Source organism: Dermacentor andersoni, chromosome 5 (genome assembly GCF_023375885.2).
Source record: "Dermacentor andersoni chromosome 5, qqDerAnde1_hic_scaffold, whole genome shotgun sequence".
Classification (NCBI taxonomy): domain Eukaryota; kingdom Metazoa; phylum Arthropoda; class Arachnida; order Ixodida; family Ixodidae; genus Dermacentor; species Dermacentor andersoni.
In genome coordinates, this window is record NC_092818.1 from 144,410,915 (window position 1) to 144,426,077 (window position 15,163).

Sequence of the window (15,163 nt, forward strand, 5' to 3'; positions counted from 1 at the left end):
TCAATTGTAGGACGCAGAGTTGGTTAAAGGGATGCTAATAGGAACATTAAATTGGTTTAAGCTGGTTAATTATTATTTGAAAACTCTATCCTTGTTTATTTTGAGGTAATAGCTTCTTTATTAGAAGAGAACATGAAACTCAGAATTTCACTTTTTTCAATTTCGCACCGCATCCCCAGCACCGACACGTCACAGTGACGTCACGAACTTTTTTTTTTTTTCGTATATTGGCCATTATCGTTCAGTATACGTTCTTGAAACTTGCTAAGTTCAGCCTCTGGGTCTGTTATAATACAATGTAACCCATATTTGTCAATGAAAAGTTTATGAGGGACGAGCAGATGCCCTCAAAATATATGACATCACCGCGGCGGGCTGGTGCGACAACTTTGTGGCGGCGTCGGCCATCGGCCTTTTGTTTTTGCGCCTTTTCTGTTTTACCCTGTTTCTCCTCACGGTAAGCGGGCTTCTTTAATGCGTAAGCATGATAGGGCTACTTCCCTCGAAAATCTGTCCGTCCGTCTGTCTGCAATGCGGCACTGATGCGCTACGTAGGCATACATGGGACTCTCTCTCTCTAATATATATGTACACACACACACATATGATCTGCAGTAATATTTCCTTCCTTTCTTGTATTGTGGCAAAATAACACCACTCAAATAATTTATCTTCTCTTTAGTGCGCCTTTACTGTAAAGTGCGTGTGTTACAAGTTACAGATTTCGCGTTTCTACTGGCGTTATACGCACAACACAAGAACCTCAGGCCGCCGTATAGCTCTAAAAACTGAGGGGCTTGAGTTCGCGTTAACGCGGCACGTAGCCATGTGTACGTGTACACACCCACCGTTACGAACTTGAAGCCGAAGACGGACAGCGCCCCGGCCAGGGAACCCAGGATGAGCGCGCCGTAAGGGTGCAGCATCATGTCAGCCGTGGCGCCCACCGCGACACCGCCGGCCAGCGTGCAGTTCTGCACGTGCACCTGCGCGTGTCGAGTCATGTCGAGTCATGTCGAGTCATGTCGAGTCAGACTGATCACTGCCACGACAGGTTTTTCCGCGCCAAGCCCTCCAGAGGCTCATTACCCACCGTATTAACAACTTTTTTCTGTCACCGATGCTCTTTTGCATTTAAATAAAAGCTTCAATCAAGCACAGATGTTTGCGAACTCTCTCTTCTTTGTGGCTCGTATTTGTTCTATATGCAACTAGCATACTCGGGGCCACCGAAAAACGCCAACATTTCATTTACAAACAAACAAACAAACAAACAAACAAACAAACAAACAAACAAACAAACAAACGAATGAATGAATAAATAAATACAACTCTACAACGCATATACGCAGCTCAGTCGACTGTGCGCTTTAGGGATAAGCCATCTTTAGCGTAAACTAGAAATACACTGGGAAGACAGTGGAGTGTCAGGAGGGGAGGAGTGTCAGGAGTGTCAGAAAGGGAGTGTCACTTACAAAACGAACAGGCAAGCTAACCAGCTCTGCAACGGGCCCACTTTTTCGTGTTCCTCACTTTCCCTCATTGCGAACGCAACATGCCGAGCAAGATACGTCGCATTTTTCCCAAGAAAAAGCATCATCGCAGCCGTTTTACATGCATGCTACTAGAAGTTTTAGACAACACTGCAAGAAATAGATGTGGAAATGGAGGGGGAGGGGGCACGTCTGATATGTTCTACCATATGTTTTACGTAGCGTGTTTGTCTGTACACGTATGATATGCTAAAACCGCATCCCACCATTAGAATCTTACACTATACACAGAAGCCGCAGTCATAACGATAGTAAAGGTTACTTCCTGAATAGAATAAACTACTTAAATTCTTTTTTTGCAAAGTTACGGAAGAACAACAAACATTATTTTGGTGAAATCACACAAAAGCAAGCTAACACAAAACAGAAGAGGAGAGAAAATATATGTTACAAAAATTGCCATACTTTTGTTGTATTTTCAAACACAGGCAGACACACATACACACACACGCACACACACACGCACACACACGTACGCAGACACGCACGTACACATACACGCACAAATTAAGAGTCAGTCCGTCGGCCATTTGAGGCACGCGTGCACTTTGGATTCGTGTAGCACAAACGACATAACAGAATATTCAAGATACAGCGTGTTGCTTTGCAGTACTATGCTATACTGTAATTTACAGGAAGATCTTGATATTCTGGGTAGTGCCCGCTAAGGTGCCAAGGATTAAGCAGTAGGGGTTTATCTAGGACATGATGGAGGGGATACCGAAAACACTAACCAACAAAACAGCAGTGCAATTCAAAATTTAAGCCTAGTTTGAATGTGCAATCATGACTTCAGCAATGTCGTTTATTCGGTGCCCTGTCGCTTCTTGTTTCTCGGCTTCCTCACTGAAGCAGTTGCTGTTTAACGCATTTGCAATAATAAAGACCTTAACGTTTCATGTCAAAACACTGACGTTATTTAAATGTGTGTGTTTTAAAAAAATTAATGTAGCTTACATTTATTGCTTTCTTCGCGATTTCGGTGACCCTTTCTAAGCGTTTTATTTAGCTATAAACAAGCTTTGTAGTTCTGCCTTGTACGAGATATTATTCGCCTATAATGCACTGCCCATTCTGAGCGAATGGCTGGATGGGGCCTGAGTGGAGAGGGGGAGGGAACTATAGCCTATGATCCACTTATAACTACGTCCTCAGAACAAGAAAATTTAGCTAGTTTCCGATGTATATAGACTGACCTAAAACCTTGCGCCAGTGAATACATGTATGCTCTTGTAAAGATGAAACTGCGTTACCACTGTCTTGATTTCATGCAGAGTCAAAACACCTTATCCTTTAACGTAGTTCAGTCCTGCATGGTTATCGTATGCATGTACCTATGTCTCAGCGTTGATGAAATTGCGTCGTTACACGAGCTTATTTCTGCTGATATTGTTCATGCAAAAATTGAAATTGCTAACGTGCCTATTATTATAAGGCACTATTATGCTTTAACGATCTATATACCAATGTACTTCTACTCGGTAGTTACTTGCCATGGTGAAGCGGTTCTTTGGGTCGACCAACGCCGACACAGCGTATGAAGTGATGGTGCAGGCCACAAGCGCCAGGAATGTGTTTAGCACCGCGCGGTGCCTGGCATCACCGTATGCAGCCACCGCATTGAAACTGGGCCAGAACACCCACAGGAAGAGCGTCCCTGCGCGCGGCAGAAAGGGGGTTAAGGAAGGAGCGCCTTGAGCGCTTCGCAAGTTCGGAGGCATAGGTCTATGAGGACGCTGGGCTCGAATCAAAGCGAGGTTTGGTCTCTGAATATTATCACAACCTACAACTTCGACTTCCCAGTTAAAACGTTCTCGTTCACTGAACTAGCAGCATCTTGTCACAAAAACTCATCCCACGTGTAATCACAAAAGAGAGCGTCCTTAACCGTGCTTATACGGCTTTATCATTTTAACTTTTTTGTATTCTATCTTCCTTTTTCTCTCGCGATAAAGACTATAGCTGGCAGAGTTCACAGGTGCTACCTTATTATCTATTCGCGTGAGTTATACAAGAAGAACGTTCGCCCACAAGGGAATGCCCGCTCGAAGCCGATCTGTGGTCAACAACGCAAATTCGTAAAGGAGTTGTTATAGGTTGCTAATTAAATCGAATATACATGTTCTCTTGTGCCTTTAGCTAATCAAAGTTTACTAGAAAGCATTTTCTAGAAAGTTTGGGAAATAGTATTTGCTATGGTACACGAATTGACTACTCGCACGAGCTATTGATTCGGGTATCTCGCAACGAGACCATCAGTAAGACGATAGCACAATCGGCTTTGTGAGACGTGCGACGAGATCATATTACATTTCTTGTCACTTCGTCATAGTTAATTGCTTGCTTTTTTTATTTTTCCTGTTCAGTAGTGCCTCACCGATCATGGCGAATATGTCCGAGTGGTAGACGGAGCCCTCTTTGCGGTGATCACAGTGCTCCTTCCTGTTCAACACGAACGACACTGCCAAGCCGAAGTAGGCGCCGAACATGTGTAGGAAGATGGAACCGCCGATGTCGACCGCCTGCGAGTGTTTGCATAATAGAAATTTCGGCCATGCCGTACGTGACCGTACGGCACCTTACCTGACCCTACGGTAACGTGGTAATCTGCTGCCTTGTACCTGCTGCATTTTACCGGATTGAAAGGTTTACTGTATACGGCCAAGTTTAGTACTGCATGGTAAAATGCCGTGCCTAGAATTCTATAGTTGCTGCTCCGCACAGGCATATAAGGAGTGCCAAGTCCCACATATCTTGCCCTTCGCCATGACGAAGTACCCTCTTCGAAGGTCCCCTCGTCCAGACCTGATGAATTTCCCGTTGGGTCTCTGTTAATCACTTAAAATCTCCATATACCTCTAAATCCTGTGTCTTGTATAGACGTCGGACACGTGTTTGACGTGTTAAATATTTGCACTTCTCCAGCGGCCTTTGCCGAAATTTCTGAAATCACTGGGCGAACATGCCGAGCCGTGCAATACCGGTCTTCTAATAGCATAGGATCTTTTGCAACGCATTAGCGTCCGGAGCCCACTAAGTACAACAATCGCTTAGTGTTTCACGAGTGCATTTTACGCAGTGCCAAAGGCCCCAGAACAGCAAATGCACTACTGAGCAATGAAATTGCATAAAATAATGAGTAAGCAACAAGAATATTAACAGCATTCAACACACGAGCACGTCATAAAAGCACTATAGAAGTGCCACCACAGGCACGTGAACCGGAAGCCCGGTCTAGTATTTGGGACGACCACCGCATCCTAAATGGGGAGGAGCCCACACGCCCTTTGATATACGTATAAATATGTGTGGCATTCCAGCTTTCACATACACCTTAGCTTTTAAGGCCGCATTTCTGTTTCGTATAATTTCACAGCGTTGCGAGTTTCCCACCTGCTATGCGTACGGGGCAGGGGTGCACTCCCTTACGCGTACGGGCGCCAACCACTTGGATTTTCTTTTTGTTTTTGAGTTAGTGCTCGGAAAGCCTGCGTGGTGTCAAGCGACGGCGCGCGCCGTGGAGGCGCAATACAGATCCGAAGAGCGGATTCGGAGAATTCGATCTTGTAAACACCGAGTTCGGATTCCGTCGACGGTCATAATTTGTTCCCGCAGACAAACCTCGAGCGGGACTTGTGTGTGCGGTGTTGCGGCATCATCTTCCAAATTCTTTGCCGGCTGGAAACGCCGCCGCGGATTGGAATGGCCTAGCAATATTGACCATGTGTTAATTGTGTATAGGGCAGCGGTCCACTCCTCTACGCGCCCTGGCGGCAACCGCTTGGATTTCCTTTCTGTTTTTGAGTGCTCGGAAAAGCCCACGTGATACGTGCCGAGTGACGAGTCACATTTCGCGCCGTGCTGGGGCGGCACGGATGCGAAGGACGGATTCGGGGAGCGTGGTGTTGTTTACACCGAGTTCGGATTCCGCCGATTGTCATAATTTGTCCCCGTAGACAAACATCGAGTGAAAATGGTGTAGGCAGTGTTGCGGCGCTGTTTCCCGAGCTATTTGCTGGCTTTAGAGACGCAGCCGAGCATTGGAATGACCTAGCGATAAAATGTGCGGGCCTAGCGCTCCTCGCCGACGGCGTTACTGGCTATACGCGGGAATGCTAGAGGGAATCGTCGTTGCAGAAAGAGAGAAAATAGGGGCGCTATAATGTAAAGCTATTCCAAACTTTTCTGTTCCCATTCTCCAATAAGCCCTCCACGACTGGTCAAAAAATTGTAGGGCGAACCTCAACTTCGCTTGTCTGTCACGCAACGCCACGAAAACCGCGATAGCTCCCCATCTGATATGAAATGTACACACTGATTAGGCATGATTAAACAGAACAAAAAATTATTATTCCTGATTCGACACCTTTTCGCCATCAGCTCTCTGCTATTGGTCAAAAGTTTTCGGGCTGCGCCCCCTTCAGTTGTCTGTCACGCGACGTCATAAAACCACGAAAAGTCACCATGCCAGAGTGACGTGTACGCGTTAAAGATGCATTAATATGCCGAACAAAACTGATTTTCTTTTTCTGAATAGTCAGAGACTGCCCCGTTCCGAAAGGAATAGATGATGACTGCCCACCGATTGCTCAGGCACTCGCTACTCACACTTGCCTGTGAGCGTGAATTCATTTCCGTACAATAAGCCTTTTTCCGTTGCAGTAAAACGTTATCGAGCCCTTTCGGCACGTATGCGACATCGCTCTGACAACTCTTCCTTGCTGAGGATTTGTTTTCGAGGCATTCTTAACCTTCAATTGAACGCCACCACGATTTTCCACCAGTAACGGCAAGCCAAGTAAGGGGAAGCGGACCAATCGCAGACGTCGACACCACCCTCTTCACCCGGTTATCTGTTTTCACTACGTTGGCTCCGTCTCATCAAAACCATCTCCACTTTAGCGTGCTCCTCGCCTGTTGTATGCCGATTTGATAAAAGAAATAGCTCAGCGCATACAATGTTATTCGTTTTGGAATAGAACAAAGGTGACCTCCTATGAACGAGGAGAGCGTTTGAATGGGCTGCTCAGACAACGCTGCTGTTCACCGCCCGATGCTGACATCAGCGGTTACATAAATTTGACGTCAAGTGATTGGAATAATTTTACGTTATACGGCCCGAGGTCCGTTTTCCAATATTTCCACTTTTAAGTGTAAGCCCATACTTGCGGGTTGTGGCCTACCAATATTTTTACTGTCATTGGCAGTTGCATATTTAGGACTAGCCAACAGCCCTACCGCCATTTTTCTTTGTTTGTCTGACCTATACTAACCCAGGTGATATCTTGTCCCTTAGTCTGGGCAAGATTTCTGATATATCAGTGAGGCTCCGTATAACGTAAGTAAAAAGGAGTCTGGGCTCTAACAGTAATTGAGACAGTCGAAGAATGAGATAGTTTTACCTCTAATGTTCAAGTTGCGATTCATTTGCTTGACATCTCATGTATCTACGTACAACCGTTTACGTATGTACACCCGTGAGCAAAAGTAGACGGACCAGGGATTGTGCGATAAAGCTCATTTTCTCCTGTGTCTGCAAATTCAATGTGAAATTAAAGACTGCAGTCCAAATTTGGCCTTCACAATTTTCTAGTGCACTCGTCATTTTCCGTATATGCGTTTTAATTTACAAAAAAATTCTGTTCTTTCGGCAACCCTGTGGTCCATATACTTTTACTCACGGGTGTACGCAGAAGTTCAAAAAGATTTCTGAAGTATGTAACGGACGCAGAAGAGCTGTGTCTGGTGCCTCTTCGTATGTGTTTGTTGCAATGGATTAAGCATTTCGATGTTCTGAAGCACATTTTCTTTGTTATTCAAGAAGTGACACGTTTGGATTTTTTACAGCGAAGCTGTGTGCCTCTACCGTCCAAGGAAATTTTCGTGTCGTAAGCAAAAAACTCCATATACGTAGGCCGATCCCGGAGGCAGTGCAATGCCGGGCCGACCCGCGGCATAGGTGAAGCAGGCGTTAAGCACTCCCTATACGTGGGCCGATCCCAAAGATGGTGCAATACCGGGTCGACCCGCGGCGGAGGTGAAGTGGGCGTAAGCACTTCCCATACGTGGGCCGATCCCGAAGTTGGTGCATTACTGGGCTGACCCGCGGCGGAGGTGAAGCGGGCGTTAAACACTCCCCATACGTGGACCCATCCCGAGGACAGTGCAATACCGGGCCGACCCGCGGCGGAGGTGCAGTTCGCCATTATGGGCCCACATACAGAGCTTCGCTGGTCATCCTCCTTCACAGAGTGGAAGGGCACTGAGATTTTTTTTTTGTACACGGAAGCTCGAAGAAGGCGCATGGAAAGAAAGCGTGATGTCTACAGAATAAATAACGAACAAGCCAGTATCCTGGAATAGCAGCCACGCGTGGCTGGCTACTTCGCGCTAACGGAAGGCAACTCGAGGGAAGGAAACGATTCTGTGCTCGCTCAAAGAGGCGCGGCGGGAACGTACCGAGTGCTGCAAGTCCGATTCGCACTTTTCACGGTCGAACGACTACGTTGGCAAGGGAACTGCAGAAATGCACGGGTGTGCGCGTGCGAACGAATCCGATTCCTTAGCTGACCATATATATAGAGAAACGGTCAGTTTTATTATTTGTAATAATGAAATTTTTCTCTGTGTTTGGAGGAGAAGGTGACACGGACAATTTCTTTACTTCCCTCCCTCTTTTTTTCGTATTGCGATGGTTTGTTAACTGGGCCTTAGCAGGCTCATGAACAATTCTCCTCCTGACCAATTTTTCCCATAAACCTTTGATTACCAAGTCCGAGCTGTGCCCCTTCTAGCTGTTTGTGCTAACATCGCAACGGACGAGCCGTACTCGCCCAGGCCGCAGTTTCATTCGCTTCGCTTGCAGGAGACGAGCCGCGCTCGTCCACTCAGTTCGCGTCGTGAAGTTTAGGTTTCGGCACTTGCGTGGAACCTGTGGTGCTTTCGGTTCCTTTCGTTGCCTTACGCCTTTCGTTGCCATACGTTCACACAATTACGCCCGAACATTACACTTGTGGTGAGGGAAAGTATCTTCTTCAGGTCCGATGCCTCTAATTCATATTTCGGGCAATTATGAGCGATAAGCCGGACGTATAAACGTACTTTGCAAATCCTGCAGTAATGCTCAATAATTTGCTGCGATAAGAAAATATATCGGCAAATTTTTCACGAAAGAATGTGGGAGTTAAGTAGATAAACTGTCAGTCTATCAGTAAAAAAAATGGCCAGGACGACAACAACGACATCAAATTGAAGTTTTGGCAACAATGATAACAAATCCTCTAAATGACACCATAAGCCCCCGCCACAATAGCTGAAAAACGCGCGCGGCAGCTTTTTCTTGCCGCCGGAGAATCTGGACCAATTTTTGGGGGCTTACTGCGTGCCGCGCACAGAGGAGACCAATCAGAGCGGCCCCTTCAGTGACGTGCGCGCGGGAAATTGGTGTCATGCCGAACCATCCAACCGCTCGATTTGCACTTGCGTCTCCCCCCGTCAACTCTCGTTCGCGCCTGTTTAGGTTGGCTTGCTTTGTGATCGTTTCTAAAAGGATGAGAACGAACCGACACGTCCTGATGGAAAGGTTTTTGGATAGTGTGCCAATATCCGATTCTGTACGACAAGACGGACCTCCCTAAATACAAGTACACGGAGGCCACGCCCAGTACCTCCTTTTAACCTCGTCTTTTGAACGCGACGACGCCACGACAGCTGGGAGCATGCCAGCATGATTACGCTCACAGTGGCAAAGGCGTTGTAAACGTAAACACAGCGCGAAGCTGTCAGCAGACGAAGTAAACATGTGCACGAAATATCGCGCCGTCACGCAGAAAAAGAGAGGAGACCAGATTTTCACGTCCGCACCGAATGGCGGCCCACCGCCAGTCGGTGTGGACCCACTGCCTTGACAGCATTTTACCGTCGCACTGCGTGCGTTTTTCCTGAGTTACTGCTATATTTTTATGGTGCGGGCAGAGGCTTTCATTTTATTGTTTGACGCCTCAAAATAACGAGTGTGTAAGCTCCCTTTAGTAGGTCCCTATAAAGTGAGCATATACAGTGACTACAGTTTTTCCTGCCGTGGATGTGCCTTAGAAGAGAAAAGAAATATAATTTTGTTGTAGAAGTAACAGAGATTTGTTTGCTTTCTTACTTCGATAGCACATCGGCCACATCTCTTTTGCCACAGTGAAGTTACACAGAACGGTGTCTTAGGAGATCTTTGGTATGTTTGTTTATGAGTAGTGCGAGAGCTTAGAGTAAATAATAGAATATTTGTCGTGCTCGGTTCCTAACGGTTTTTTTTTTTTTTTTGAAAATGTAGGGAACGATACTGGGTGATCAGTTTGGAATCGAGGATGCCGTTCGAGAATTCGGCAAGTAGGTTACAAGCATCGATGTTGCCTTTGAAGGTCCGTCCGAGGATATTTATTCCGTCAAGCTCATCTGCAACAAGTTCACTGCTCTCACAACTTTGTTCCTTGCCACGACTAAATCATGTGTCCTGACTGGCGGGTGTTCTGCCCCGTCTTTCTTAACTCGCGCCTCCAAGATACCAGCAAGTGCTTCTCCAGACTGCAAACTTCCGCATATTTCTTATCAAGCACTTCCATTTCACGATAGGCAGCCTGCGGTCGCCGTCAAGTGGGCTTGAGAGGTTTCTGTTTACTGTTGTCTCAAAGCTCTTGAAGATAACCCGCACCAAGTGCTATCGCATGCGGTGGAACGGTAGCTCATTGGTTACAACGTCCGGTGTTTTGTTTACCTGGGTTGCCCACAGGCGTAGTCTTTAGAACATCGTCGGCGGGATCAAAATATTCGAATTTCCTTTGGGTGACAACTGCGTATCATTAGGTCAGAGGAATGCTAACTTCTTAAACTGTATTGTAGGCTGAGCATTTCCCGACCGAAGCATCTGTATCTTTGGGAAGGGTACGATACGATGCTCATGCACTTGAAAAACTTTCATGGCTACTGCAATGAGCGAGGGGCGGTGGCACCCAGCCTGTGGCACGCGCGATCCGAAACATATAGGACGAGGCAGATACAGGCTGTAGCAGAAAATCGCGAATATTTTCTGCGATAGCCGAACTTACCTAGCAGGCATCATAATCTGAAGATCTGTCTCTATGTACGACGTTACAGCTCTGAGTCGTGATACCCTCGATTTATTGCTTTTAAACTTCTGCTGACTATCGTTCCTATATTGTACTTATTTAGTTGAGTGACTACTACCAGAAAACTGAAGAACCATCTCGAGCGAGGGAAAGAGGAATAGGTATTACTAATGGAAATGTTGGCCAAAGCTTTTACACTTTCAAAGAAAGGCATCTACTTGCTGTGAAATAAATCACGTGTGGGAGATAAAAATCATGTAAAAATTAAACGAACATATGTTATGCTCTACACAGTCCGATTGCAGAGAGGTATATGGACACTAAGCATACAATTTCAGGTACGCGAACTGATACACAATGTGCTTACCCTACTGTACGTACGCTGTGTAGAATATGCAGTCTGCCTTTATGCCAGGGTGCTGTCGCACATGCAAAACGCTGTGCGCTTACGTAGAAGTGAATGCAAGACCTGAAGCAAGATGCGCCAGGATAAATTCGGAAGAGAAGTTGGTGGGATGACGGTGAGCGTACCTTGAGCTCGCCAACGCCGAGGTGCTCGTTGCAGGCGAAGAGCACCACTTCGACGGCGGCCATGACGACCAGCTGCAGGGGGCTCGTCTTGCCCAACACCGCGCCGAACGAGATGAGTACGCTGGCCGCCGCGAATTCAGCGCCCACCAGACTGCGTAGCACGTAATCAAGTGGTTAGATTGAGTGCACTGCGAGTCTATATACATCCTGTGGCCACCCTGAGAGTGGTTATTATAGACCCTGTCTATGAAACATACGGGACGAGGCGGGTACAAGCTATAGGAGAAAACCACCAATGTTTTTTGCGATAAGATGACATTATCTAGAACGCATCATAATTCGAAGGCCCTCTTGTGTGTGTGTCCCTTCATGCGTCCGTGTGAAAATGTTTCCGCGCTGAAACATTATACCAAAGCTGTCGATGAAAGTTTCAAAGGGCTTATGTCTAAGCCTTCAACTTGCTGCATGTAACTCCGTAATGGCCAAACGCAGTTCCACGTCAACGAAAATCAAAACAAATTGTGAAACGTTATTTTTGGCCTAGGAGAGTACGTTTGCACAAAAGAGAAATACAGGCCGATGAAATGTTAATCTACTCATAACCTTAGTACTGTAATTGTTAGTTAGTAATTGTTTGCGGAACCATCCAGGACTGAAAACTCGCTCCAGCGTATAAAAATTACCATTATAGGCCCCGCGTTAAGTTTCCCCATGCTTAAACTAGAACTTCGAGGGATGGAAACAGCGCAAAATGTATGATAATTTGGGCATTACAGGCTTAAGATGAGTGTCCCGTGATGCACGCCCCGATTTTACACTATTGCACGTTTCTTTTTAATTTCAGAAGTGACAGAGGAATAAAAAAACAGCAAGAGGAAATGTAGAGAGGTTACCCTGGGAAGTAATCTGGTTCTCTACCCTACGCAGAGGAATAATTATGAAAAGCTGAAGAGAAGATCGAAGAAAGAGGAGAGTTGCTGCTAGCGTGGGATGACAGCCTTTCAACTGAAGGCTGTCGCTTTTTTCTTTCTAAAGGGAGCAGGGCTTGAAAAGCCTGTTGGGTAGGTGTCTGCCGGGCCAGGAACATGGCACTATATAGCCAAAAGTAAGAAATGAAAGGACATAACCCTTAATGTATATAGTGGACAGAAAACTATGGTTGTTGTTTCGTTCAAATAAGTTGAGGCCTTGCCTTCCCCACTACTCGATTGCTATTTCCTTTACAGGAACTTCTACTCCCCCTCCTCCCACGTCGCCACTAGAAAAAAAAGAAAAGAAGAAAGGAAACGAACAAGATACGACATGTTTCTAAGGTAAATTTTTTTACGAGCTTTAACAAGCACCTACTATAGTTAAAAGAAGCCCTTACCTGACCAGTAGTTCCTCGCAGCTCCTTTGATAACTACTTAATGTCGTTTTTCAAACTATGCTGTGTAAACACGTGTATGCTGACATATCCGCAACAAAAAATGGTTAGTGTTGAGATGAACTTCGGGAGAGTGCCCTGTGTCTCCAACATCTCCCCTGCGTTTAATGGTGCCAAATATTATTACTATCAAGTTTGTAGACACAAAAAGACATTAGGCAAAAAGGAAAAGTAAGAAGCTGGCCACTGCCCTTGGAAGGAGCGCAACCCATTCTTGCTGTTCAATTACCATGCAGCCCCTGAATGTTCAGGGTGCTTGTGTATCTGTTTTTCATTTCTCTCACTCTCCTTCTTTTATTGCTCAGGATCAATACACCTGTAGTAGCATGCCATAGGCTACTCCCTGCAGTTTTTATTAAGCGCTTTTTTTTCTTTCCCTCTCCAAAGGAACAAAGCTATACACGTGGACAACTTTCTGTGGCAATAAAGGGAAAGCTACGGGCGCGTGGCTGCTGCACGTGTGTTACCGCGCCAAGTAGTCCGGTAGTACGTGTTTGACAGTGCTTTAGGTTGCCCGGAACAGACGATGAATCGACGCAGCTTCCACGTGGGACGGTTTCGCGGTTCCCCAGACCCGGAAGAGAAAAGCCGCAAAATAAGCAAACCTTTGCACTCAGTGGTGTGTTCTGTCTGTTGCTAATACGGTGCTTATGTTTTGTCTTCCCGAGCCTAAACTAAAGTGGATTAAAACACGGAACTCTTTTCAGAAGCGCTCTCACTTGTGAGCGCTTTGCCTGCATAGCTTTCTCTTCATAGCCACAGAAAGATGTCCGCGACTATAGAGCACTCATTTTCTCGATTCCACTGTCGATACGAGTTCAAGGTTCAGCTTACTTTCAAAGTGATTTTCGCTGCCAGTGCCGTGTAATGAGAAAATTCCATCTTTAGATGCCCAAGGGTGCCCCGTCGTTGGGGTTTATGGTTCAAGAAAAGGTCTGACAGGTCCCGAGGGGGATGGTATCGTCACACGAAAGGTCTCGTGGCCCCGTGGTTGACCTATGCGCGCATCGGTTGCGTCGCTTAGCGCAGCTAACGATGCCCAGTGATCGATGGCTGCGCGATATTTCGATCGGCAAGCCTCGCGTCGCGGCTGTACTGGTCAGTCTCGCCGCCCCAAGCACAAGCGCGTCCTAGGACTTTGGTCAAATTCGAGGAACAAATCAATTATAAACCGCCATTCGTGGACGACGACCCGCAAGGTTCGCATTTGTGCGTCGGAAGCCTCCCCGTAATTTGCCGTTCCTAAACATGCGCTCCCTGTTTTCAGCCCCGTCGTTTGCCTTTTTGCTCGGCGGCCCTAGAAATGCAGGGATAGTGTAAATCAATTAAGATATAGTTAAGTGACAGATCTGCGCAGATTTCCTGATACACTTTGGCATAGAAAAGTTACAACATTACATTTTGGTGTTTAGCATCCCAAAACGGGTAGGCGGGCTACAACTTATGAGGGTCGCCGTATAGCGCACGACTCTGGGTTTCTTTCTCTCTCTCCTTTTTTTACCCATCTGATGTTCTCTTTAACTTGAACATAAACTTATGTATATGCGAGCATTCTTGCATTTTGTCCCTCATCGAAATGCAGTCGTCGTGGCCCGCATTCGAACACGCGACCTCTGGCCCAGCAGCAAAACTACATAGATGTGCTGATGAAAATACAAATTAGCTGATAGCGATAGGAAAAGGGCGCTTATCGCGATGCGGACGTTTGACTGGGATTTAAGAGCAAGTCGTGGAGGCTTACTCTAAGGCTCCGCTACTATGCTTAGATTTGTCTCGAACATTCTTGGTGAAGGTGGCTCAAATTGCGAGGAAGATTCTAGCCAGTATACTTCATCTTAACATTCTAAAACCCGTCTACGACGTGCCACTTTATTTTCTAAAAAAAAGTCCACAAGTTACATGAAACCTTCCGTACGATCGCACTGTTGAAGTATTCCCAAATAACATTTGTATCATGAGGTTGTGCTGGTATACTAACTTATTAACATGTGTCGGGCGCATCGTTGACATTATATTGTAGAATATTATTGTTACATGCGCAGGCTGCATAGCTTGCGAGTGTGACATGTCTCTCGGCTATGAATCACTGTGTAAGTACGTCGCGCCCTGCACAAAGCCTGTACATTACAGATCGTACACATCGCTGATGCTCACTGCAGGGATGGAAGTGGCCAAGGAAGCTTTGGAGCAGCTCTAGGAGCAGCAAATTTTGCACATTGGAGCAGGTATGGGGGCATGAAATGTCTGTTTTGGAGCAGTATAAATACACATTTCGGAGCAGCTTGGTAAAGGTCAATATGAGTGAAATGCAGGCATACGGTGAAAAGATGTCCTTTCCTTATTCAACTTTGCAGAACACTATTAGGTTACGGCAGATCAGTTCCAAGGGAAGCCTGCAAGGCGAGTAAAATTCATGATAGGGAAAAGTTGTCATCCACATGACTGTAGCATGAAGCGACAGGGAAGCCCATACATGTAAGTTTCTCAGAAACCGCCATAAAATTACATACTGGATGTGCCAACTAAATGTGGCACAT

At 46.2% G+C, this 15,163-nt stretch overlaps 1 protein-coding gene across 1 annotated transcript in view; it reads right to left on the reverse strand.

Moving 5' to 3' along the window:
* The window catches only part of LOC126531330 (ammonium transporter Rh type B-like), a 77,316-nt gene that overhangs the window by 37,632 nt on the left and 24,521 nt on the right, over window positions 1–15,163 (reverse strand). The window contains exons 4-7 of the mRNA XM_050178829.2: window positions 11,201–11,351; window positions 3,931–4,075; window positions 3,047–3,210; window positions 849–986 (exon numbers count right to left, since the gene is read on the reverse strand). Of these exons, the coding sequence (XP_050034786.1) occupies window positions 849–986; window positions 3,047–3,210; window positions 3,931–4,075; window positions 11,201–11,351 (598 nt within the window). The remainder of the gene's footprint in view (window positions 1–848; window positions 987–3,046; window positions 3,211–3,930; window positions 4,076–11,200; window positions 11,352–15,163) is intronic.